The following is a 25,318-nucleotide window of genomic DNA, read 5'->3' as shown; positions in this document are numbered from 1 at the left end:
TGTTTTCCCACGAACCCCCTGGTGTCCATGAGGCCCCCCCCACCCCGAGTGGGAGTGGAGGCTAGGTTACACAAGGCTCCCCAGCCCGGTTCCGGTGAAGGTACTCCCAGACATTCTCATGGGGGCCACCCTGGCCAAGCACAGCATCAGCGAGCTCGGGCAGAGTTGGGCTTTGCCCAGAGAGGCGGGTGCCAGGTCAGCCAGCCTTACAACCAAAGTGTGCTCACAGTTCACCCCCAAATATCCCTACCCTGTGTCTCAGCACAGAGCCCGACGCGTGAATTCCAGCGCTGTTTATTGGGCACAAGGTGTGGGGCAGCTTCCTACTGCCCCATTTCCACAGTCACCAAAGTAAGGCTGGTTCCCTTGCTGAGAGTCGTTCCCAGGTGGAATTAGTAAGCTAAATTCCAAAGTTGAACTGGCATCTCCAAAGAGTAAGATTAAAAATGCTTTGTATCAAAGTTGTGATTAAAAAACTATAAAAGTTAAACCCACAGGCATAGAGGAAAATGGCAATCCTGAAAACTGCCCTGAAATGTCAGCCTTGAACCTCGTCTAAGTCCTATAAGCAGGTGAACCCTAGGGAGGCCAGCACCCCTCAGGGGGTGGCGGTGCAGCAGGGTGAGCTGCGAGCCTGCCTGGCTTCCATCCGGGCAAACCTCCGTAGTGTCTCTGGCAGCGAGTCGAGTCCCCACTGGGGAACACGGGGAGAAGCAGGGGGCACAGGCTCCAAGCCGTGTGTTTCCCAGCTACATGGTGCTCTCAGGAAGGGGGCCCCCTGCTCGCCCTGGGCACTGCTGTGGCCAGGCAGCAGGGTCTGAGGGCCAAACCTGTGGTCACCGCAGACTGACTCCAACGCGGCCCCAGGCCCTTGTTTCCCATCCTCAGTGTCCAAGGGAGAGAGCTGGTCCCAGAGCCTCGGGCCAGTGGTGGGAGGGGGGAAGGCAGGCCGGGTCAGGCCTCTGGGACCAGCTGTTGCCCTTCTGAGCGGGGGCCCAACAATGAGCAGAAGCCAGGACGAGGGACAGACAGAGCATGGCACTGGTGTCACTGTACACGGTGTGGGCATTCGCGAGTCGGGGACCCTGGCGGCTGCTAGGACAGCATGGACTGCTGCACTGCCTTCTGCAGCGACTGCCGCGTCACCAGCAGGCGCACCACCTCCTCCGAGCGCTTCGTGAGCCGCTTCCGGGCCTGGTCGTGCGTGACCATAGTCATGTCCCAGCCATTCACCTGGTCCAGGGAGAGAACACAGCCCACCTCAGCTGGCCGCCCTCTGGGATCTGGAAGTAGGATGGGCTTTGAGGGGCTTGGACCCCCCAAGCGGACGTCCCCGGGCTGGGGGGTACCAAGCACCTCCTCACACACACACACACAGAGGAGACAGCCAGCTTCCTCTGGGGGCAACACCAGCACGGGCTCCAGAACAACTTCAGTGGTTCCCCCAAGTGCCCGGGGAGGCAGGCGGGGGCAGCCCCACCACCCCCAAGTGCTTTAGACCCTCTGGCCCAAACCTTGTTCTCCTCCTTCAGGACATCTGTTACCTGCATGATCTTGTCCCCAATCTGCAGCCCAGCAATTTCCGCAGGGCCTCCTTCGGATACCCGTGTGACATAAATGCCCTGGAAAGAGACCGCCCAAGTCAAGCACTGGGGTCACTGGACTGGGCTGTTATCCATAGAGCAAAGCCCAGTATGGCATACTCCCTGCCGTCTGTCTGCCCTGCACCGAGCACCCGCCAGCACCGAGCACCTGTGCCGAACAGCCACGGGGGAAGGGCTCTGTCTGAGCAGGCCTTCCTAGGGCTGGGAGGCCCACTCCCCACTCCCACCCCTACTTATTCCCACCAGATGATTTCTGGGACCTTCTTAGAGAGGACCACTTGAGAGAGATGAGGTCTGCCCCTTCCACAAAGGCCCAAGAAGTAGAGACCCACCATCCCCAGGCCCTAGTCCCCCTCACCTTGTCCGTCTTATCTTCCGAGAAAGGATTCTGGGAGGGATCCTGGTCAATTCCACCTCCAATGCTGAAGCCCAGGATTAAGTTCTCACCTTGACGCAGCTTGTGAATTTCAACTCTTTGCTGGCAAAGATAAAAAACAAGTTGCGGATGAGTGGATCTGGAGAGCAAATGTGGTCCGTGTTCCCTGCAGCAGCCTCCGGCGGCTAGGTCGGCATGGGGGTGGGGCCCAGGGCCTCCGGCAGGAATCCAGCTGCTCACCAGCCTGGGAGGCTGGGGGGTTGAGACCCAGAACTCAGCCACATCCACCCACCCACACAGCCCTCCATCCCAACCTCTCCCAGCTTCCTCTGTCTCAGGCACCGGACTTCTCAACACATGCTGAGCCCCTCCCAGCCCAAGAGCCAGGGTGCTGTGGCTCCTCTGGATGGGGGCCTGTGTCCCAGGGAGGGACCACACAGGGCAGGAGAGGTTAGGCCCTGAAAAAAATATGCAGGCACCTTGCTGAGGCAGCTTAGATCGCTGAGCCACCCCCGTCAAGGGCAAGCCTGGAGATGCTCGGGAAAAGCAGAGATCAAACTTGCACAGAAAGGAGGAAGGGCTGTCATGGCCAAAGGAACAGGAGCAGAGCCTTGAAGGTGCTATGAAAACATGTCCATGAGACTGGAATGTACAGCGCAGGACCAGAACTAGGAGGTGAGATGAGGCTGAGCCCAGATCAGGAAGGCTGGGGAGTGCAGGCCCAGGAGACTGGCCCCAAGGGAGGGGGCGTCTCCGTAAGCCCCAGGCCCTACTCTTGCACAGTGTAGCGGGTGGAAGAGGGACCTACGGCTCTCCCACCATACGCTGAGGTTCTGGTTCCCATCTGTGCCAAGCTCCTTTCAAAGCCCTCAGCAGGTACCCTCCAGTCACCAAATGCTGGGAGCCAGACCAGATCGCCCCACCCCAAAAGTTGAGAGTTTTAACAGGAAGAAGAAAAAAAAGCAAAAGGTGACTTGATCTGGACCTGAGGGGCTTCACAAAGGAGGGACCATTTGTACCAGGCATAGGACTGACCAGGAGTTTGGCCGCCTGACCTTGACTCTGGGCCCACTGGAGCTCTCAGGAGTTGGGGAATAGGGCTGGGGTCAGGCCGAATGGGGCCAGGTTTGATGCTAGAATGACCACTCAGGCAGGCAGTAGGGGAACAGATGTCTCACAGAGGTGGGATGTGGAGGCCAGAGGACATGAGGTACTTAGGAAGTGAGATCAACAGACTCCCAGACTGCTCATGGCAGAAAGGAGTCAACAGGAACACCCCACCAGCCACCTGGCTTGGCTGAACACAACTGTCTCTCAGATGGGGACCCCAGAGGAGAAGGAGCATTTTTTTTTTGGGGGGGGGGGTACACCAAATTCAATCATCTGTTTTTATACACATATCCCCGTATTCCCTCCCTTCCTTGACTCCTCCCGCCTCGAGTCCCCCCCACCAGAGAAGGAGCATTTTGAGCTGGAGAGCCAGGAGCCATCCAGGCAGGTGTCCAGAAGGCAGACGGGCCTGTAGAGCCAGAGTTCAGAGGAGAGACCAAAATGGTGTTAACATTCTCAAAGTGTAAACTGCGTGGGAGAGGGCACAGGGTAGGGAGGAGCCTCTTCCACCCCATCCCGGATCCAAGACACCAGGGAGAGGCCAGACCCCACCCACTATATTCAGACATGTTCCTAGTGTGAGAATTGGAAGGTCATGATCTTAAAGCTTTAAGGAAGGCCCGGGGACCAGCCATGACACGTGAGAAGGGGGAATGGGAAGCACGACACCTGAGGCCCACTGGACCTAGGTCCTCGTGCCCTAACATGTGAGCTCCTCCAGGCCTGCCTCCACCTCCTGACACACACCTTTTGACTCACCCTTAAGGTCAGAAAGAAGGACAGGCTCTTGGACTGGGAGACACGGCCCCGTCACTGAATTGCTGGGTGAGTTCAGGCAGGTTACTGCTCCTCTCTGGTTCCCCACCTGCACCCCTTCTTTTCCAGCTGAGGAGCAAACCTGACCCCTTCTCTCAGGGGCAGCTAGAGAGCTGGAAAAGCCAGGCTGGTGCAGCCAGGGCGAAGCTGAGGACAGCTGTCAGCAGGTCCCACAATGTTTCCTCCTCTCCCAGGCCTGAGCTGGTACTCTAAGCTCACCCTCACACGTCAGCTTTATCAGTGGCTCCCTGGTCACACCAGCTGACCGCAGGAGTCCCCAGCACGCCCATCTGAGATACTGCAGCCAGTCCCAGGGCCCCAGGGCTGAGACTTCCACCTGACCCGTCCCCTGTCCAGCAGGCATTTCTTCTCAGAGACCTGGGTCCTCCCTGAGGGCTTCTTCCTGCGGACTGGACATGACCAGACTTCTCTCTGGGACTCAGTTTCCCCATCTCGGCCACAGTGGGCCTCCAAGCCCCATCCAGCTATGGCACTGGCATCTGGGTCTAACGTCCCAGCCTCCCTTTGCGGATTCCAATAGCACTTGGCACCCAAGACGAGCCAAGGGAGGAGACAGGGGCCTGAACTGACCCCAGTGGGTCTCCTCAGGCCCCAAGTACCAGGTAGGGAACCTGGACTTTGCCTCAAGGGCTGGGGATCCGGGGAAAGTTCGGGACAGGATCGGACAAGTTGTGTGAGCCTTCACTGCGGACCGGGCGGCAGTGGGTCCGAGGAGAAAAGGCTGCGCGGGAGGGATGAGGGGCTGCTACGCTGGCCCCGGCCACCTCCACCCCACACGTCTCTCTCTGGGCGGCGGCGCCGGCTGGAGCGGAGGAAGCACTTCCTCATTCCAGAGCCTGCGACTCATGGCCGTCGGGGCCGGCGCCCGCCCCCCGCGGCTGCCCAGCTGGGGACGCAGATCCGGGAGGGGGGCGCTCTCCCAGACTCGCACAGCCGGGGCCCTTCTCCCCAGTCTTCCCTGCCCCGGCCGGCTGCGAGAAGTCCAACGCGGCGGCGTGGGTGCGCGGGGTCTGGCCTCGATCCCGGCTCTTCCGGAGGCTCTTGGGTCCCAGCCATCTGTTGCATGGCTCGGGAAGACGGCGGCCCAGCTCCGGCAGAGCGGGAGCCGGAGTTCTGGCTGCGGGTCTGCAGGAGCCCCGGGCTCCACGCTTTGTCAACCCGTCTGGGGTGTCAGTTTACCTATGTGCAAAGTGGGGGCAAGCCAAGACGAGAGCCCGGCGCGAGAGCACTCACCACCACGGCCGTGACCGGCTGGCCCGGGACGTACGACATCTCGACCCCAATCTGGTAACCCAGCGGCGCTCAGGGAAGCCCGCAGCAAAGATCCCCACCGCCGCGCCCTCCCCGGTTAACAAAGGCGGCCCAGCCCGGCACGCCCCCTCATGAATAGTTAACTATGGCCTCCAGCCAATCACCGGCCGGAGCGCTGTCCCGGTTTTCGGAAGTCCCAGTGCGTGCGTAGAAAAGCAAGGGGGCGGGGGAGCGTGCTCGGAGCACCAGCGGCGCATGCGCCAGCGGGCAGGTACGAGGGACTGGCGCCTGCGCAGCCTGGGCCGTCCCAGCATCCTCCAGCGCAAGATGGCGCCGCGGGAGTCTCTACCGCAGGCTGTGTGAGGGAACGCCGAGCTCCTGCGTCCGCCGCCGGGTTCCAGGTAACTGGGCGAGTGTGGGCGGGAAGTGCAGATGTGCCGCCGGCAACCCCGAGCGTCTGTGGAAGGTCCGAGACCGAGGGGCGGGGCGGCGCTGCGGGCGCCCCTGGTAACTGGGTTCTCTCCGCAGCCGCGCGTTGCGCCACGAGGAAGCGGAGGCCGAGGCCGAGCCCGGGCGGGTGCGATGGCCGCTGTGGCGGCCAAGCGGGAAGGGCCGCCGTTCATCAGCGAGGCGGCTGTGCGGGGCAACGCCGCCGTCCTGGATTACTGCCGGACCTCGGTGTCGGCGCTGTCGGGGGCCACGGCCGGCATCCTCGGCCTCACCGGCCTCTACGGCTTCATCTTCTACCTGCTCGCCTCCGTCCTGCTCTCCCTGCTCTTAATTCTCAAGGCGGGAAGGAGGTGGAACAAGTATTTTAAGTCGCGGAGACCCCTCTTTACGGGAGGCCTCATCGGAGGCCTCTTCACCTACGTCCTGTTCTGGACATTCCTCTACGGCATGGTGCACGTCTACTGAAACGGGGGCAGGGATGAGTTTTTAAAAAAAACAAAAACAAAAGACCGGATTGTAAGGACTGTTGCCAGAAATTAACACAGGGTAGACTTAACCTGGTTTTTAAATTGTTGGATTCGCTGCTTGTTCTGTAACGTTAGAAATAATTTATATCTGAAGACGAAGAGCCTGTACTGTTCTTCAGATTAAATGAAGCGTGAGACCCTTTGTAGAGATTTTTTTTTGTTCTTTCCTTTTCCTACCTTAACGCATACCCCCTGGCCGCAGTGGGCGCAGAATCGCCGGGTACTGACTCCCGGGAGCGAGCGCTGGGCCTGCTCCTTCGCTTTCTGTCATTTCCTGGCATTTACACATCGGCCACCCAGAGAGGGGCCACTAGGGCCTCAATAAGGAGAGAACGTACCTTTAACATCCTGAGAAGGAATGACAGTTAACATTTATTAAGTGTGCTCTGTATGCCAGGCATTGTACCTTGTACCTTTTCCTCGTTACTTCATTACTTCTAGCAGTGTCCTTAGGGAGTAGATGAAGATTATTATTCCCCATTGATGAACCTGAGGCCCAGTGAGGTTGATTAAATACCTCTGCCGGAGGAGGCACAGCTAGGAAGAGGCAGAGCCAGGATCCAGATGTAGGTCTCTTAATTGCGCTTCGTGTATTGGCTGAGTGTACCTTTTCAGAACCCAGCCCTCCCTCCCGCTAACCACTGCTCTCAGGTATGAGTGGTGTCATTTCAGTTCCATTTCACCTGGTTAGAGCTAGCTGTCGTTTCCATTGTTTAAAAATCAAGCTCTTTTTTTCTAGACTCTGTCTATGAAAATTAAACAGACTGGATGATTAAGCTGAACTGTGGGCTTGTCTAGAGTGTAAATACCTCTGTCTATATGCTAATCCATGATCCCTTCTTGTCAGGAAGCTTATGTTAGAATAAAATACGTACATTTAATTGAGAAATAAATATTGCATTAGTGTTAAGTAATGAACATGTTGCTTGTGGAATTTATAGTCTTAACTGGGAAGACCAGCATTACCTGATATCAAAAATAGTCAAATTATGATGAGCTATGAAGAGAGTATAGGAGCCCCAAACCTAACCCAGGCTGAGGGGTAGCTGCTTTGAGGAAATCACATCACAATCAAAACCAAAGATTGAATAACAGTCAAGGGTTACTTGCAAGAAAGTGCATGTGTGAGGGCCATTGGGAAGGAAGGAGTTTGGCCTATGTCTGAAAACTTAAAGAGGCCACGAGGTAGACCACAGTGGGGAGTTCTGTTACCAAACCAAATGTGGGTCCACTTGTCCATGCACAGTAAAGCCAATCTACTTACACTGGGTTGTGGTGAAGGAAAGTGCAGTGTTTATTGCAGGCGCAAAGCAAGACCAGGCAACTAGTGCTCAAAAGGCCCAAACGGCGATGGCTTTCAGGGAAAGGTTTTTTTCAGACAGGGTGAGGGAGAAGGTTGTAGGGTACACAGACAGTCTTCTCTTTGGTTGCTGTTGAGGTGACCAGGAGTCAACATCATCAGCCTTCTGGTTCTAACCACTCTGAGGTCTACGTGCTTGTGGGTTCTAACCAGTCCAGGGTCTACATACAATTAACTTCTTCCACCTCGTGGGGGTTTCATTATCTGCAAAACAGCTCAAAGAACATGGCTCAGAATATTATCTATAGCCCTTGAGGAGGAACTAAAGTTCCTTGACTTGGCTATTATTGGCTTAGCTATTATTTTGTCTTGGTTGTTTGTTTTCCTTTCTTACTGTGTTTTCTTTTCTGGTTACATTTATTCTTTGAAACTCAGGGGGAAAGCCTTGAGGCTAAAGTTTTCCTACAGACAAGAGGCAGGTGGAGGACACTCTGTCCTCGGAAGGCCACAAAGGGTCTTGCTCAGTTACAGTTTGACCTCAATACTAGTAGCAATTGGGGGGAGCCTTCGAAAGTTTTAGTTAGGAGTGATGTGATCGGATTGGGACTTTTAGGAAAGAATCCGTTTTAGATCAGAAGGGGATCTGAGAGCTTGAATCCAAGACCCCTTTTATAGATAGTAGGTGACCTGTGACCAGTAGCGGAGGCCCAGGCCTCCTGAATCCTGTTTTGGGTTCTGGACCAGATGCTTTCACAAGAAGCCAAGCAGCAGCTGATAACTTTGCCTCCCTGTCCCAGTGACCGCCTCTGAACCCTTTCTCTGACCACCATTGAAGACGCTCACGTTCATGGTACACACACAAGCCCCTCCCCAACCTCCCCGGTCCTTTCAGGGCCTTCTCTAAGTGGGAAGGGTAGGTTCAGTCCTGATGCAGAGTAAGGAGGAAGCAGAGTGAGTCCTACTGGAGGGTATGGGGAAAAGTGAGCTCGTTTACTTAGCCATTCCTCTATTGTTGGGCAGTAAAACTGAAATGTTATTATAAAAAATACTGCAGTGCATGTCTTCACATCTGTATCATTTTGAGGGAATCTAATAACCTACTAGAACAGAAGATTAAAAACTTGATTCCAAATGCTTTCCAGTTTTATCAGATTATTATCAGATTCATTTACTCATTAAATGAAAAGGACCAGTTTTATCAGCGCCTTCCTAGTCCTTTAATATTTGCTTATTTAAAGAGTTTCCTTACTTTCATCTGAATTTCTTTGTAAGACAATAAGGAAAGTAATATATTGCTCACTGTTTCTTGTGTCTGCGTTCTTTACATTTTCCTCTAAAACACGGGGTGTCCATGAAAATATGAAGGAGAAAAAATCAGGACATGTTTAAAATTAACACCTTTTATTGTTTTATAACCAAATTAAAATGTCAGAGAATACATATATTGGTCAGGACCCAGAAAATGCTTGCCATCTTCCCCCCTTTACTTCTGTGTCCTGGCCTAAGGGGAGACAGCTGGAAGGTGTCAGAGAGCGCATTCTTGGGTCCACTGGAGAGTATGTTCTGAGGAAAGTTGTAGCACGTGGGGAGGAGTGGGGCAGGTTGGAACCAAGTGGAGCCCTTTCGCAGACATGCAAGATGCCGTTCCGAATGGGGTGATGTAAGGACTTCCTGGGGCACTGCAGACCCTAGCCGGGGCACTCAGACGCCTGGAGGAAGTCGCATTCCCCGCTTTTGACTGGTCCCCCAGGGGTCAGCTAGCCACTGAGAAAGGAACTGACGGGGTTGGGGGACGCAAAAAGGCGTCCATGACTGATGAGTCCTGATGACCCCTACATCAGGAGTGAAGGGCACTCTTCCAGTGGCTGGTCCCCACGATGTCACTTAATAGCACCCAATGTAAAACTTTCCCATTGGCCAGCATTATGGTACTCCAAAGGCATGGAATAAGTCAATAGTTAGGAAACACTAGGTAGAAGGCTTTAGGCCAAGGCTTGAATATAAGCACAGACAGTTCTTGTGATACTGAAATGTCAGCACGGAAAGATCTTGAGAGGCGTGATCCTGATGAGGTGCACCAAGGGAAAGGGGCTTTCCCAAGTTTGAAAAGCGCTCAAATCCCTGCTTCTCTTCTTCCCACCTCAAAGCCCGTTTCTGTAACATCAGTGAGCCTCCCACTCATTCACCAAGCTTTTGCAGGAAGGGGGTTGGGGGTGCATGTGCAAAAGCAAGGGAACTGGCTGCGGGCGACACTCTCCAGAGGCTGTGATGGGGTCACTGGCCTTTCTGGCTTTCTGAGCATGGGGCCTCTGACATATAGTGGGGAGGCCACCTGGAAAGCTTTGCTGGACTTGAAGAAACGATTAGGTTAAGTCCTCCATGGCAGTAAGTTTAAAGGGGCAACCTTAAAATTAAAGAATGCCAACTTGATGAAAAGAAAGCCTCACATAAAGCTGTTCCAGTCATACCATCTTCCTTCCAGTTCTTCAGTTGCTCCTTCTCACATCTTTTCCACGTGTGGTTCCCTGACCTGGATGCTTCCCTCATCACCTAGTTAGACTGCTGCTTGATTTCAACTTGTATGTGGAAGCCTGGCCACGCCTCACTGAGGACTCAAAGCCCCCCACCCCGTTTGTGATTGATATGTGACCCCCTAGACGCTGAGCACCTGGGTAGGGACCATTTCTGGGCTGCTCGCCAACTGTGTCACCAGCATTTAGTCCAACACCTGACACAATAGGTACTCAATAAATATTTACTGACTGAAGGAGTAACTGTAGGGAGACATTTCCATTCCAATATAAAACAGATAGCACAACTGTCCCCAAGTTATATGGCTGCTGCTAAGCGATTCCAAAAACAGGTTAAAAGAAACCAGACCAGCTCCTAAGCGGCCCTGACCCCTGCCCTTTTTCCTCCCTCCCAGATATATAAGTAACATGCTGTGTTATCAAATGCAAGGGTTGGCCTTAGAGAAGTGAAACACAGCACATCACCTGGATTTTTCACTTTCTCTTCAGACAGCAGGTTGGGCTTGCTCACAAGTCACCTGGCAGCCTAAGGGATGGAGCTACTTGATCTAGGAGTCCTGTTCTGGGGACCACGCCCCTGTACCCCAGGGGCGAGTCTTGCCAGAGACCTTTCAGGCCCCTCTGACCCTCTCCTCCTAAGGCTCCAGTGAAAGGATGCTTCCTCCTCGCTCCCTGTGGAGGAGGACCAGAGTCCTCCCAGAGGGGGTGCTCCCTAGAGTCAGGGCAGGTGCTCAGACAGCACCCTGGCTTGCTGGGTGGGGGGCAGCACAGCAGGCCTTGGCTGCCTGGTGGTTCCAACAACCGTGATTGAGTTCTGGGCCCCTCCCCTTGTGTTACACTGAGCTGAGCCAGTGCAGAGAGAGGAGCGAGCCAGCGCTCCCCAGCCCAGCATGTTCCATCGTGTCTGGCAGAGGGGACTTGGTCTGACTGCAGGTGGCAGGAAAAGCTCATTTCCTGAGGGAAGGCGTGAGTAACCCAGTGGATTCTCGGCAAGACAGGTGAGCCTCTTGGAATTGGTAACGCAGGTTGCCTCTGGGAACCGGGTAGGAGGGAAGCTTTTCACTTCTGTTCTTTTGTACTGCTTACATTTTGAATCATTTAAGTATGACCTAGTCAAAATATTTCAATTTGAATGAATTGAGCATAATACCACTTTCCCAGGGGAGGGAAGTGGGGAATCTGCTTGGTCTCAAGGTAGCTTGCATGTAAGTCTGACCTAGAAATTGACGCCACCCACCAAAGCTGGCCTTTTCAGAACCAGGCTTTGCGTATCTCCTCAAGCACTGCTTCTCAAACTTTCACGTGTGCGTGAATCACCTGGGAATCTTGTTGAAATGCAGGTTCTGACTTAGGGGCATGAGGGAGGGGCCTGAGGCTGTATTTCTTACAAGCTTCCAGGTGATGCCGATGCTGCTGGTCCACGGACCACACTTTGAGTAGCAATGCTTTACAGCCATTGCGAGAGGGGGTCAAGGGCCAAGCTAGTAACAGCTGTTTCCACTTGACAATTGAGCACCATCCGTCATCTCATTAGCCCTTCAGATGGGGCCTTGAGGAGACAGGGAGGGAAGCGGAGCAGGGACACGCAAGCCCCACAGAACAGCAAGAGCCAAACGACACAGGCAAATGCATCTCCTGTCTGGATGAGACGCTATCCCCCGAGCTTCCTGAGGCTCTCCTTCCTCGTGGCCAGCTGCCTCCTCACAGGTCCAGTCCTTTCCCAGTTGCCTCCTTGGCCATCTTTAAATTTCACCCTTGGAGGCAAGGCCAGGTGTCCCCTTGGGTGTTGGCCAAGGTCATTCTCTGAGGAGCCATCATCCGCTCTAGGGGTTTGTGCAGGTCTCAGCCAGAGGCTGGAGGAAGGCCGCAGTGCTGGGCCCAGCTGTCATGTCTGTCGGCTCTGAAGGGAACTGCATGCTCCCCTCCCTGGGGGCCAGGTCAGTGTCTCATTCAAGCATCTTTTGGACAGGGCTCAGCTCGCAGCAGGCATCAAACAGTGTCTACTGCATGAACGAATGAATAACTGAATGCCCTACTAGGTTCTCGGGGGGAAAATGAAAACACTCTAGGCCCCTGGCCTGCCCCCCACCCCTCCCTCTCCAGGGCCTCTTCTGCTTGAGCCACTGTGGCCACTGGGCTCACACACACACACAACAAAAAGCTTGTAGCAAGATCCCAAGGTGCAGGAGAGATGGCTGTGTCTGGAAGCCCCGTCCCACATGGACAACGACGGCTCTTCCCAGCTCAAGCTGTGGGCAGTTCTGCCCTCAGATCTTCACCAAATTCTGCTCTTGGCCAACACCTCTGGCTACGCCTCCACGGTCTGCAGGTTCTGCAGCTGCTCCACATTCACCTTTCCATTCCCCTGGTGGCCAGACCTGTGTGTGGGCGGGTGGGGACACACAGGGCACAGAGGAGGGTTGGGAGCCTTGCAGACAGGGATGACTTCCATAAAGGCAGACTCACCAGCAGACGCCTCTGGCTGGCAGCGCGGCAGGCAGTGCGCGTTCGCAGAGAGCGGCAGTCTGCGGGGTCCCTGGCTGCAGCCCAGGCACAGGGAGGTGCTCAGGCCAAGGCCTCTGGAGCTGGCCCAGCAATGAGCAGCAGGCACTGCGGGGGGGGGGGGGGGGGGGGGGGAAGCCTCCTGAGCACCACCCCCAGCAACAGGTGATGTGGGCCAAGACCAGCAGGGCAACCACTCTTCCCTCTTGCAGGTGAAGGAGCTCAGGTGAGCACCCAGGAAGTGACAGCTCAGGGAGCATGTGGGGGCACTGCTGGCGCAGACCCACCCTGGGGGATCCCCCAGCCTCTCCATCTTTGTTTCCTCACTCCTCTCCATCCTTTGCCTTTCCTCTCTGTCCTGGCTCACTGCGCACGTGTGCTCTCGCTCTCTGGCTCTCTCTCAGCAGCCCTGGTCAGTGAACCCCTCTGACGTAGCTGACAACTGGAGAGTCAGGGAACCCTACTCACTGAGCCGGAGGTTCCTCTGTGTCCAGTCCTACCTCCGCCCACCCCCCCACCCCCGCCCCCGGAACAAAAGGGAAAACAGACCCAGAAAGGGCCAGGCACCTGCTCAGAGGCACAGAGTGAGGCAGAAGCAGAGCAGGCCCAAGGGCTGCCTCCTGACTCAGCCCAGGGCTTCCTCCCGACCTAGGCTGTGGTCAGATCTGTAGAAAGCGCCAGGCTGCTGGGGGCTTCTGGGCAGCGCTCCTGGCCACTAGGGCAGCTCCAGAATTTCCACTTCAAAGAGGAGATTAGGGAAGGCATCTGATGAGGAATGGAGGGCTTGCCAAGGCAAGATAACCTGGTAGAGAAGAACTCAATTCTAGGGACACACTGCCCAGGTTCAGATCCCAGCTCTGCCATTTATCAGCTGTGTGACTTGAGCAAGTTACTTGACCTCTCTGTGCCTCGGTTTCCTTATTAGTAGAATAGGGAATATTGGTGTCCAGCTCATTAGGTTGCTGAAATGAGTTCGCATGTAGAGAGCTCGGAGCAGTGCCCAGCAGAGTAAGCCTGAGTAAATGATAGTACTGTTATTGTCTTAACGCTGGGACAGCACAGCAAGCAGATGGGTTTGTGGTCACTCGGGTACGGGGGGGTAACAGGCATCATGGAGGGGCTAAGGCACCACCAGCACCCCTCCCCCCAGGGTCCAGCTTGGATGGGCTCTGCTGGGTCCCCGGCATCCTGCCTTGTGGCCAGGTCACCCAGAGCAGGGAGCACAGTAGCCAGCTGGGCCGTCTCTGCGGGCCTCGTTCCTGGTCCTCGGCTGGACAGCCCCTCACCTGGCGGGCTGGAGGAGCTGCCCGCACACACAGCCATTCTCCTGGGCGCCGCCTCCATCCTGCACCTCTGGCTGCTCCGCCAGCCCCGCCGCGTCTGGGGCCACTCTCTGCTGCGAGGACTCTGCCATTCGGGCGAGGACCTCTAGGTCCCTGGGCAGGACACGACCCGTTAACCCTGGCCTGTGGGTCCCACCCCCTCCCTGGGAATGGTGAGCCACTCGCCCTGCAGGCGGCACCCCTCTTCCTCCAGCAGCTCAGCAGAGGTGGCAGGTGCAGTCAGGGCTCAGGGCTCAGCCTGAGAACCGGGGCTGGGGTTCAGTCCAGGCAGACGATGCAGGCTGGCCCTCTGCCCCGTCCCAGGTTGTGGTAGGGCTGAGGGAGCACCTGTCCAGAGCCCACCATCTGCAATTTCCCTTTTCCATCCCAGCTTCTCCAGAAAGCCTTCCCCAAGGGCTGGGCCAGAGCCTCTTGCCCCTTCCTGTCCGCCCAACCATCACGGTTTCCCACTCACACTGTTCTGCTCCTCTGAACACACACACACAAGCCCACTGCTCAAGAGAGCCTGGAAATAGGTCTCCATAGTGGGGGGGAGGGGAATCCGTCTTTTTTTCTTCCCTTACCATTCCAGCTTCCCTCAACCCCAGCCCACCAGGACCACCAAGACCAAGACCACCTAAAATTATAGGTGCCGGAAGGCACTGTATGTAAACCAACACTCTCATCTCACAGAGAAACTGACGCCCAAGGCGGCCTGGGACTGGTCCAAAGTCACCTGGGGGGACAGTGGCAGGGCCAGGCCTGGAAACCAGGTCTCCGGCCCACAGCCTGTGGTGGCCTTGTCTTCTGCCAGCTGTTCTGAAGCAGAATCCAGTTCTGCAGAGCCGGTACTTGGAACATTCTGCCTTCCCCAGCCCTGCCTCTACCTCCCAAATGCCGACAGAAAACCAGGGTAAGGGTTCTGAGCCGGGGAGGGGGAGGCTGACCTAATGGGCTTCCCCAGGGCCACTGCAAGGAAGCATAACTGACCTCACTTCCTCGTATTTCTTGTCTCGGTAAAAGTGGCTCTTTTTGATGAAGTAGATGAGCACCAGGTCACAGAAGAAAGACCCCTGCAAAAGAGTTGGGGTCTCTGACTCAGAATCCTAGACTTCCAGACAGCACCCACCCACCTGACCCCAACTCTTTTTGATCCTGCAGCAACCCCAGAGAGGCGCTGGGCTCAGAAAGAGGCACTTTTGTCCAATGCCGCAAAGCTGGTCCATGGTAGAGCCAGAGTTAGCCTGTGGTCCATCTGATCCGTAATGCCAAGCACCCTGCACTACCTTGACGCCATCGAATCACGCCTTCAGCCAGTGTTTGCTGAGCACTCACCAGTGCCAGGCACTGCCCTGGGGTGCAGGCAGGAGCGAGACCCTCTGGGGACCCCCCTCTGGTGCAGGAGACAAGCACGTAAATTATGACAGAGTGACAGGTCCCATGATGGGAGAGGGGCAGGGGGAGCAGAGAGAAGACGGGACTTGACTCAGCCTGGGGAGGGACATCTGGACTGAGTCTTGAGGCTGAATAGGATTTTATATAAAGCAAAAGGAAAAAAAGCTCAGGAAGGGCACTGCAGGAGAACAGGCTCGTCACGCCAGAGAACAGGGGCAGGAACAGAATTGTGGCATTGCAGGAAGATCCCTCTAGTAGTCAGTGAGAGATGGACTGGAGGGCATCTGTGTCCCCAGATGCCTGTGTTCTGATTTACCCACATCATAAGAAAGTGATGGCTGAAGATGGCCCCTCTCTAGGAAAGTTACCTATGCAAACATGCAGGGCTCCCCAACAATGTTATCTGCAGTTAAAAGGAGTCCCTTGGGCCCCACTTTCATCCACCAACCACCTCTCAGAAGCATGGCCTCTTTGAGTCCTGTTACAGGAAAGGGTGTTCCTGGTCTCAATAAAAAGTCCTCAGTCCTGGAAGCCCCCAACGGGGTTGCTGTGACCTCCCCGGCAGAGGAACCAGGGACAAGACTGCCAGAAACCTTGGCAGCAGACTTGCTGGGATGGGTACAAGCCACTCTCTGATGACTCTCGTCTTTAAAAAAAAAAAAAACTTCCAGAAAAACAAAGGGGCATGAAAGATTCAGAGGAAGCGTTTCCTTGCCCTCCAGCCGCTACTTCCTCTCCTGTGGCCCGTCTGCCCAGCTGAAGGGACAGACGTGAGGAAGGACTACAGCCTGACGTCCCTGCCTCTCATCTTTTTTAGCCCCATGATTTGCAGCCAGGGGCAGTTGGGCAATGTCTGCGTAGGTGGCTGCTGGCTTCTAGTGGGTAGAGGCTGAGGATGCTCTTAAACACCCTCCAATGCACACAGTCGCCCCACAAAAAAAGTGATCTGGCCCCAGATGTCCACAGGGCCACGGCTGGACACCTGTATATAGCCGCATCCTGCCTCTTTTTAACAGACGTGGAGATGAGGCTGCACAGGACCCCAGAGAACCCCCCAGCTGCAGAGCCACAGGCAGAAGCCTCGCTGGCTCTGAAAAGAGAGGCCCAGGCAGTCACCGCCACCTGGGGGCCGCTGGAGGGGTGCGAAGTCCCAGAAAGCCCTCTTCACCCCTGTCTGCACTGACCCCCCCGGTTCTGGTTCTTTCTGCAGCATGGGGACAGCTCCCCTGGGGCAGCGCCCCCCTGCTCCGGCCAGCGCTCAGAGGGTAAAGGTGGGGGAGGTACTCACCACGCCCATGAGCGCCACCCCAGAGCCCACGTTGATGACTGTGGGGATGATGCTGAACTTCCCCGCCTGCGGCACAGGAGACGAGGTGGGGTGAGGCAGGCAACAGGCCAGCGGGACCCCCAGGGACTCCACCAGAGCCAGCTGGGGGCCCCCCAGCACACCCCACCCTCCCAGGACCTGCCCAGCCTCAGAAGGGGGGCCTCCCACACACCTTGCCGTTCACCATCACATCAAAGCGGATCCCGTAGGCTTTAAACAGCGTGCGGAACTCCACCCCAGCTGCGTCTCGGTAATACTTGGCAAACCTGGGGGAGACACGGCTGGGGGAGACCTCGGCCTGCCTGGGCCTTCCCTGTTTGGCAACACAGACCTGGCTGCTTTGGAGATTTATAACCCCCCACCCCGGGACCCTGGCTCTCAGCAGCCCCAGGAAAGGTTGGAGACCCTCTTGCTGACAAGACTTTAAAGATTCTTGAAATTCTTGCCAGACATTCCCCAAGAGGCAGGGCTTTCCCACTACTGCTGGGCCGACCCGGGGCCACCAAGGCCCTGATGGACCTGACCCGCCCTCAGCTTCAGGGCAAGTCCAGAGCCATGGCAGACGCTCCTGCTCTCCCAGAGGCCCCCTGGCTGCCCCCCTGCACCTCCCACTCTGACACCCACCCCCGGCAAGGGGTGTCATAGTGCGGGCACCCTGGGAAGGTCACAAAACATGGACAGGGTCATAAAGTGGCAGGCTTAGCTCTAGTTACCTGAAGTTGTACCCGGAAGAGATAGCGGTTTCTGAAAATCTGTTGTCCAGACGGTTAAAATAATAGCGAGGGTAACATTCGGAGGGAGCTTTATCAAGGTCACAGTCCCATTCGATCTGAATTCCTATCACACCGCCCTTGATGCAAAAGAGACAAGAATCAGTGCACGGAACTTTCTGGAGATAGAAGTCACAGACCAGAACTTCATGGAGCGCTCAGGCAGGGGGTCGGCCCCAGCGGCGCATCCTCCCAGGAGGCATGTGGGTGGCCCAGGGTTCACACCTCTGGAGCGGCCGAGCAAAGGGCGTCGCTGACAGCCCGTATCCTCCTGCTCCATGCGCCGGGGAGGAGGGAACGAGCGGACGAGCACCTACGGCAGGACTGCACCTCACACCAGAGCCAGGGTGCCAGTTGGGCTCCTGGCTCGGCTCCAACCGACGCCCCAGGACTCAGAACCAGACGCAGGTGCGAGTGTGCCCCTCACCAAGTGCATCACAGCTAATTCTGAGACAGCGAGTCCCCGGGCAGGTGACTGCGGGGCCGGCCCACCCCACGGGTCCTCCACCACACCCCCCCCTCATTGCAGAGCCCAGGCCCAGAGCCCTCCGGCCCCACCACCCACCTGCACGGCTATCTCCTGGAAGTTGCTCCCCGTCCAGCTGACCACGGACCCCAGTCGGAAGATGGGGCAGTAGGGATTCTTGGGGCCAAATTTACAGGACTTCAGGAAAGCTCTGTCTGTGGTGTCCAGCACATTGGTCCTGGGTGGAGGCCATGAAGTGAAATGAAGATGAGGCTTGCTGTTCCCAGGCCAGAAACCGGGCCTGATCCAGACGGAGCCCTTGACTTTAGCCCCTGCTCAGGTCCTGACTCCTTCCCCCACCCCCAACATCCTGCAGTAAGAAAGGACAGAGCCCCGCTGCCACAGCGGGGGAGGGGTGCCCCACAGCACCCAGCGGCTCATTCACACAGCGTCACATACACACCAGGCACACAGGCCCACCTACTTGGAGAAGTTGAATTTGGGAAAACGAATGAAGTTCTTTATATAAACAGTGAAGTCTTCAGCTTTGCTCAGGAGTGGCTTCCTGAAAACAAAAGCAGGACAGCCTGTTCAGGAGGCCCTGCCCTGCCCCCTCCACGCCCCCATGCTGAGGCTGACGTCTGCCCGCTCCCTGGGTGCCCTGGAGCCTTGGCAAAGGACAGTTAATTCGATCATGTCAGGGTGGTCCTGGGGCCTTTGTGGGGGGTGTCCTGCCTTCTCCCCCTGAATGAGGACTCCGAGTGGACGTCTGTCCACCATCAGGCTGGGACCCACTGCCCGGGACTGGGTGACTCCTCAGGGTCCCGAGGTTACAGCCACTCACGTTGGCCTGGACTTTGTCTCCACAGGGCACCAGGCGAAGATCTCACAGGTGCCCTTTCGCTCACTCCCCGCCCGCAGGCAGCGGCCAGTCCTCACTCCTGCAGGGGCAGACAAGGACAGTGCCAGGAACCTCCTGGCTCCAACGGCCCACCCTCCTGCCCCGAGCCCTGCCACTCCAGGCCTCACCATTTCCAGCCGCAACAGGCTCCCCAGGAGGGCAGTCGCTGTCCTCATAGCACAAGGCGTCAGGAATGCTCTCACTCTGCCCGAAGAGAAAGGGTGACGGAGTGTGTGTGTTGGGGTTGGGGGGGCGCTGCAGGGCCCCTTCTCAGAGCCAGGCCTCATCCCAGGGTGAGGACAGGGTTTCCTCCCCTGCCTGGGGCCACACACCCCTTGAGAACCTGCTTCTCCCCCAGACATGCAGTTCTGCACACTAGTGCACATGTCCGGGGCGCTGGGAGGGGGCAGAAATCCCTGCCTCAGGAGAGGGGTGGGCCCCAAGCACTGCTGGCAGCTCTCCCCTCCCCTCCCCAGCTCTCTGCGCCAAAACGCACCTCAGCACAGGTTTCCTGCCGCTGGTGGGGGGTCACGACCAGGCTGGTGATTACAAAGAAGACGTTCTCTCCCTGAGAAACCAGAGGGAGGGTGAGGAACCCCCTCCTGCCGTCTGGGGGTCCCCCCTTCCCGGGGCTGCCTGGCAGATGGCGGGGGTCTCTGCATGGGTGTTGCAGACACAGGGGCCACAAAACCGGTGGATCCCACCCCCCACAAGCCCACTGACCTCGGAGTCCCTGAGCAGGTGTCCTTAGATGGGTCGCTTCCATGCCCACAACCCCAAACCACTCTGACCTCAGCCCCCAGGCTCCAAGCTGAGATCCAGGAGGAGAGAAGGGAGAAGGGGCAGTGATGAGACGGTCTAGCCCTGGCCCAGGCAACTGCGATCAGGCCAGGGAACCACTCCCAGGGGCCGTGACCAATATAAGGGCGGGGCTCTCGGTGCCAGGCCACCCGACTCACACTGACCTGGAAGTTCTCTGGGTCCCACTTGGTCTCAACAGGCTCAGGGTTGGTTGGGAACAGAGCAGCCCGTAAGGCAAAGTCAGGGAGGGCAGGGGTTTGGTTGGCATAGGGGGAAGGACCTGGACAGAGTCTATCACAAACCCTGCAGCCTTCCCAGGCCAAAGGAGACAGTGAATGGAGGTCCCTGGGTCCCCAAGCAGTTTCCCATGTCACCCACCCGGAGCCAGACCCTGCTGGCCTGGACTCCCCTACCCTGCCCCCCCACGCTGGGTGGGGCTCAGACCTGGGGTGGGATGACGTAGTCGGCAACATCCCAGAGCCGCTCCCCAAGCTCCGAGGTGTTGGTGAAGGTCACACCCTTGACCTTGGTGATGATGCTGCTTTGCAGGGACGTGTCGGTGTCTTGGTAACACTTCTTCACCAGGAACACCCAACTGCAGGGAGGGGCAAGCAGGCGGGCATCAGCCTCACTGTTGCCCTCGGGAAGTCTCCCCAGGCCCCCAGGGTGTGGAGGGGGCAGGCTTGGGGCTCCACCTCTCCCACCAGCTCCTGGGCAGGAGTCACAGCTCCGGCTGCTGCCTGAAAGCCAGTCCTGCAAACAGCAGCGGTGACGAGCAACCCCAGAAGCGAGAGGCTGCTGCTCTCGGGAGCCAAGGCCCTGCAGCCAGTCAAGCCTGGGCTGCAACCAGCTCAGCCCGCACCGGCCATGTGACCTCGGGCAAGCCAGTGAGCTCTCGGGGTCAACACAGGGCTAAGCACACCTCCCTCCAGGGGGCTGAGGACAGTTAAAGGACATGGTGCACAACCTGGAACTCATCACGAGGAGGCCTCGGACAGACCCCACCTGAGGGGCATTGTACAAAATTAGAGTGCAAAACCCTGTACTTTTTGACACCCAAAACACAAGCAATGAAAGAAAAAATAGATAAGTTGGACTTGATCAAAATTAAGAACTTTTTTTGTGCATCAAAGGACACTATCGACAAAGTGAAAAGACAACCCGTAGAATGGGAGAAAATATTTGAGTCACATAACTGATAAAGGTCTAGTACCCAGAATATACAAGGAAGTCTTACAACTCATAAAAGACAATCCAATTTAAATATGAGCTAAGGATTTGAATAGATATTTCTCCAAGAAAGATATACAAATGGCCAAAAAGCCCGTGAAAAGATGCTCAACATCTTTAGGCAGGAGATGCAAATCAAAACCACAATAATACTTCACACCCAGTAAGACAGCTGCAATACCAAAAGTGGAAAATAACTGTTTGTGAGGAGGCAGAGAAATTGGTACTTGCTGGTGGGAATGTAAAATGGTGTAGCTGCTGTGGAAAGCAGTCGGGTGGTTGCTCAAAAGTTTACCATATGACCCAGCAATTCCACTCCTAAGTATACACCCAAGATAATTGAAAACATGTCCACACAAAAACTTACATGAGTGTTCTTAGTAGCATTATTCAAAATAGCCAAAAAGTAGAAACAATTCAAATGTCCAACAGATGAATGCAAAAACAAAATGTGGTGTAGCCACACCATGGGATGTTATTCAGCCATTAAAGGAATGATTTGCTGACACAGGCTACGACATGGATAAACCTTGAAAACGTTATGCTAAGTGAAAGAAGCCAGACAAAAAAGGCCACATGCTGTAATGATTTGATTTACATGAAATGTCCAGAATGGGCAAATCTATGGAGACAAAAAGTAGATCAGTGGTTGCCAAGGGATGGAGGTAGGGGAGAATGGCAACTGACTGTTAATAGACACAGATTTCTTTTGGGGGTGATAGAAACATCCTGGAATCAGATAGTGGTGATGGTTGTACAACGCTGTGAATGTACTAAAACCCACTGAATCGTATAACTTTAAATGGTTAAAATGATGAATACGTGCTATGTGATTTTTACCTCAATTTAAAAATGGTTTTTAAAAGATCCTGTACTCTCCAAAAAATGTCGGTGTCATAAGACACAAAGACAGACTCAGGAGCGACTCCAGATTAAAGGAGACATGACAACTGAATACAAGGCATGATTTCCAATTTTTTTTTCCTATAAGGGGAATTTGGGGGACAATTTACAAAAGGTCTATTGCTTAGATGATAATATTATTTTGATGTTAATGTCCAAATTTTCATGCTTATACTTCATTAAATAAGAGAATTCCTTGTTTTTAAGAAATACACATTGAAGTAGTTAGGAGTAAAGAGACATCATGACTGCAAGCTACTCAACAGAAAAAACTGCGCACGCACACACACACACAGAGAAAAGGGGTAAGGACAACATAAATGTAGTAAAATGTTAACACCTGGGGAATCTAGGTGAAGGACATTAAAAAAAATCTGTACTACTGTTAAAACTTTTCTGTGAATATAAATTACATCAAAATATAAAAATTTTTTAATGAGATGGCACAGCGAGTGCCAGGCACAGAGGAGGAACTCAGTGAATACAACACATCGACTTATTACTGACGTTACTGTTAGTGTTAGAGATTGGCCAGGTCAATCCCCCTTGGTAAAGCTGGGAAAACTGAGGCCAGGAGAGGGTTGGAAGCCACCTTCCTGAGGTCATGCAGCAGCGCTGTGGGATGCCCTGCCTCCCAGGGTGTCAGGAAGTCTCTGTACAGCAAGCGCCAACCAGGATGCTTCCACCCTCATCTCTGGGGGCAGAGCTGGCATGTCCTGGGCCCTAGGCTGTCCCATCTCCAAGGACCTCTGAGAGGGTTGTGACCCTTGAGCCAACCAGCCGTTTCAGTAGGGACAACCCGGGCCCCGCCTGGACAGGGACATTCAGGAACAACGTCCATTCACTCATTCATTTCACACCTGTTCCCTAAGCAGTTAGGAGATGCCCGGCAGGCCCCGCCCTCGTGACGTGCCCAGACTGGCGGGGAGTCAGGGCGAACAGTAAGCAAATGATCCCTTGAATTAGCACGTGATTACACTGTGGGGATTCTGGGGAGGAGCACGGAGAACCCAGGTGTGAAGGATGAGTGGGCACTAACAAAGCAGAGGAGGGAAGGGGCGCCCGGCTGCGGAGCAGCACGGACAAAAGGCCCTCAGGTGGGAGGCAGCCGGGTGCCTTAGGGATGAAGCTCGGGGATGAAGCCTGGCCTCCGGGTGGGAGGGAGGCGAGACCAGGGCTGCCCTCCCTGGAGGAGCGTGTGCTGCTCCCTGGAGTCGGGAAGTGGGAGGGGCTCAGCATTTACTGAAGGAGTAAAAGAGGCGCATCTGCATCCCAGTTGTCTGGTGTCATTTCCTCTCCACCTGTCCCCTCCCTGCTTGGGGGTGAGGGCTCTGAACAGTGCCTGGCTGACCCCAAGGAGCTGCCCCTCAGCTGACGGTGCCAGCTCCTGCGGAGCGGGCACGGGGAGCAGACAGGAGAGCTGGGTGCCAGGGAGGGTAGGGGGTTTCCGCGCGGGACCCCCAGTCGGATGTCAGAGAGGCCAGCCACGGGTGGGGCGAGCTGGCCAGCAGGGAGTCCTGGGACACGCCAGGCTCATGAGTTGCCCCAGCCGGGAGCCTGGCACTGAGCTCAGTGATTATAAATAAACTACCGGGGGCCAGGACCCAGGAAGGCTGCCATGACAGCTGCAGCCCAGCCCCCTGCATCCTCGCCCCCTTCCCACAGCCCTAACTCTGGGGCCTCAGCCCTGGAGGAAGGAACTGCCCACCGAAAGCCTCAGAAATTGGGGTGGGGGGACCCAGGAGCCCCTGGTGTATCTTATCACCTCCAGATCCGGTGGAGACGCGGAGGGCTCCCTCCTTACCCCCCACCCTTACACCCAAGGGTACAAGAAGGGCCCCCTCCCCGAGCAGGGTCCCAGACCCCAGTCACAGGGCACCCCAGGCGCCCACACGCCAATTCCCAGCCCCCCGGGGGCCACGGCTGCCGCCCCCGGCCGGCCCTGCCCCCTCCCCAGAGCCCCGGAGAACTCACACCACCAGGTAGGTCAGGATGGAGACCTGCAGCAGCCGGTAGAGCAGGCCCACCTTCTTGTTCTTGGCGATGACGTACTTCTCGGTCTTGTAGTCGAAGAGCGACTGGTAGAGCCCCTTGCAGCCCGCCTGCCCCATGGCGCCGGCTCACCTGGCCCGCGGTGGCGCCGCCACACGTGTGCCGCATGGGGCCGCCCCCGCCCGGCCCCCGGAGCGGGCACCGCAGCGCCCGGGGGCGCGGCTCAGCGGGCGGGCGCCGCCGGAGGCCCCGGGCCGCGACCTTGCCGCCGCCTCCCCTGACGGCGGCAGGGACAGGGACACCGCCGCACCGCCGCCCGGCCACTGGCCGGCCAGGGCCCTCCCGGCGATCGCCGCAGGAGGGGTGCGGTGAGGGGAGCGGCTCCTTTGGAAGCAACCCTCCGCGTTCCTCCGCCCCCAGAGAAATCCCGGGGTTCCTGCTACTGAATAGAGGGGGAAACTGAGGCCGGGGGGGTGCCTACAGCACAGGAAGTAGAGGCGAAGACGGGGTAAAGGGCATTGACAGATACACACAGGCTTCTTGATTTTTCTTGCTCCCTGGGGCAACCCTCGCCCCCCCCTCACAGGCCGGAGGGGGCTAAAGACTTGTCGGACCCCCGGCTGCAGCGTTGGCTGGAATGAAGTGCGTTTTCCTCCTGCTGCAGCTGCGGCGGGTTTGAACCCCACACTCCGGGGTGGGGTGCGTTGCCAGGCAGGTCCCAGGAGCCAAAGCACGGACGACTCTGTTGGGCAGGGAGGATGGGCGGGGTGGGGGTGGGGAGCCAGGCAACCGAGGCCTGGGATCTTAAAATACGCCTGGCGAGAGGGCGGGTGCCAGCTGTTTGAAACGTTCCCAGAGCAAGAAATGGGCCTCATCAAAGCTGCTAAATCTTCAACCCTTAGGACAGAGCAAAATTAAATTAGAGGCAGTGGGAGCAGAGACGAGGGCACCTCTGAGACCAGGTTTAGAACGTGGGACAGCCAGAGAGAGGCGGGGTCCTGGGTGAGTTCCTTGTGCGTGTGCATGTGTATGCGTGTGCTGGGCCGTGCACGCTTGTTTTCTGCGTTTCACTCATTGCCATCCTGCAGTCTGACCGGAAGCGGTCCTGCTCCTCTCCCTGGCCTGGCTCTCACACAGGAATAAGCTCCCTTCCCTGAACCACAGGCTCTGGGAGTGGGGAGTTGGAAGCGACCCTGAAGTTCACCAGGTGTGACCTCTCAAAGGAAAAGCCCCAGGGCAGCAGGCCTCCAGTTTTAGTGAGCGTGGGTATCACTTGGAAGACAAACGCAAATTCCTGGGCCCTGTCCCTAACATTTTCATTCCCTTAAGACAAGGCTGGGGCGTGGGAATCTGTGTTTTGCTCTCAAATGTCATTTCGGAAGCACAGATTTTTGCATCTGTTCATCAATCTCAACTCAAATGCCATTTCCTTAAAAAAAAAAAGTCCTGTTCTTGTTACCACCCACCGAAAGCAGCCTCCACCCAACCACGTTCTATCCCACTATCCCTTATTCCCTGACAGCCCCTGTCACTCTTGGATATGATCTCGCTTACTGACTGTGTCCCCCACTAAGCCCATAAACTCCAGGAGGGCAGGACCTTGCCTTCAGACATCTCTGCGCCCCACGCCCACTGCCGTGTTGCCCCATGACACGTCAGTACGTATTTGTTGAGTGAGTGAACTCAGGCCTGATTTTACTAAACAGGGAGGAGATTTCAGCTG

At 56.3% G+C, this 25,318-nt stretch overlaps 3 protein-coding genes across 6 annotated transcripts; 1 reads left to right on the top strand and 2 right to left on the bottom strand.

Annotated features, from left to right (window-relative positions):
- Positions 1–278: 278 nt before the first annotated feature.
- TAX1BP3 (Tax1 binding protein 3) lies at positions 279–5,284 on the bottom strand. The gene is made up of 4 exons (XM_057714749.1): positions 5,161–5,284; positions 1,963–2,082; positions 1,545–1,622; positions 279–1,233 (listed from the first exon to the last, which is right to left on the bottom strand). Exons 1-4 carry the CDS (start codon positions 5,197–5,199, stop codon positions 1,096–1,098), a joined length of 375 nt encoding a protein of 124 aa, XP_057570732.1. The 5' UTR covers positions 5,200–5,284; the 3' UTR covers positions 279–1,095.
- A 153-nt stretch (positions 5,285–5,437) lies between these two features.
- EMC6 (ER membrane protein complex subunit 6) lies at positions 5,438–6,297 on the top strand. The gene is made up of 2 exons (XM_057714752.1): positions 5,438–5,579; positions 5,707–6,297. The coding sequence occupies exon 2, from the start codon at positions 5,761–5,763 to the stop codon at positions 6,091–6,093; it is 333 nt and encodes a 110-aa protein (XP_057570735.1). The 5' UTR covers positions 5,438–5,579; positions 5,707–5,760; the 3' UTR covers positions 6,094–6,297.
- A 2,555-nt stretch (positions 6,298–8,852) lies between these two features.
- Positions 8,853–24,282, bottom strand: P2RX5 (purinergic receptor P2X 5). Of its 4 annotated transcripts, none has more exons than XM_057714253.1 (13): positions 23,578–24,282; positions 19,915–20,065; positions 19,166–19,237; positions 18,798–18,873; positions 18,613–18,709; positions 18,253–18,333; positions 17,868–18,006; positions 17,246–17,382; positions 16,705–16,798; positions 16,494–16,559; positions 14,801–14,883; positions 13,775–13,924; positions 8,853–12,364 (listed from the first exon to the last, which is right to left on the bottom strand). In XM_057714253.1, the coding sequence occupies exons 1-13, from the start codon at positions 23,712–23,714 to the stop codon at positions 12,295–12,297; spliced, it is 1,353 nt and encodes a 450-aa protein (XP_057570236.1). In that variant the 5' UTR covers positions 23,715–24,282; the 3' UTR covers positions 8,853–12,294. The 4 variants fall into 4 exon arrangements, with proteins under 4 accessions (XP_057570236.1, XP_057570237.1, XP_057570234.1 ...); XM_057714251.1 differs by lacking the exon at positions 8,853–12,364 and adding an exon at positions 12,742–13,502; XM_057714254.1 differs by lacking the exon at positions 13,775–13,924.
- Positions 24,283–25,318: the final 1,036 nt, after the last annotated feature.

Source organism: Hippopotamus amphibius, chromosome 17, assembly GCF_030028045.1.
Source record: "Hippopotamus amphibius kiboko isolate mHipAmp2 chromosome 17, mHipAmp2.hap2, whole genome shotgun sequence".
In the NCBI taxonomy this organism is placed as follows: Eukaryota; Metazoa; Chordata; class Mammalia; order Artiodactyla; family Hippopotamidae; genus Hippopotamus; species Hippopotamus amphibius.
Note: the sequence above shows the minus strand (reverse complement) of the source record. Positions and strands in the feature narration are given on the sequence as shown.

Excerpts from the sequence above, each read along its gene's own strand:
- P2RX5 (XM_057714251.1), bottom strand. The coding sequence starts at position 23,714 with ATGGGGCAGGCGGGCTGCAAGGGGCTCTACCAGTCGCTCTTCGACTAC. Across the intron at positions 19,238-19,914 it reads ACTACGTCATCCCACCCCAG|GGAGAGAACGTCTTCTTTGT; the intron begins GTCTGAGCCCCA and ends CTGGTTTCTCAG. Across the intron at positions 18,007-18,252 it reads CCCAAATTCAACTTCTCCAA|GACCAATGTGCTGGACACCA; the intron begins GTAGGTGGGCCT and ends GCCTCCACCCAG.
- TAX1BP3 (XM_057714749.1), bottom strand. The coding sequence starts at position 5,199 with ATGTCGTACGTCCCGGGCCAGCCGGTCACGGCCGTGGTG. Across the intron at positions 2,083-5,160 it reads AGCCGGTCACGGCCGTGGTG|CAAAGAGTTGAAATTCACAA; the intron begins GTGAGTGCTCTC and ends TATCTTTGCCAG. Across the intron at positions 1,234-1,544 it reads TTGGGGACAAGATCATGCAG|GTGAATGGCTGGGACATGAC; the intron begins GTAACAGATGTC and ends TCCCTGGACCAG.
- EMC6 (XM_057714752.1), top strand. The coding sequence starts at position 5,761 with ATGGCCGCTGTGGCGGCCAAGCGGGAAGGGCCGCCGTTCATCAGCGAG.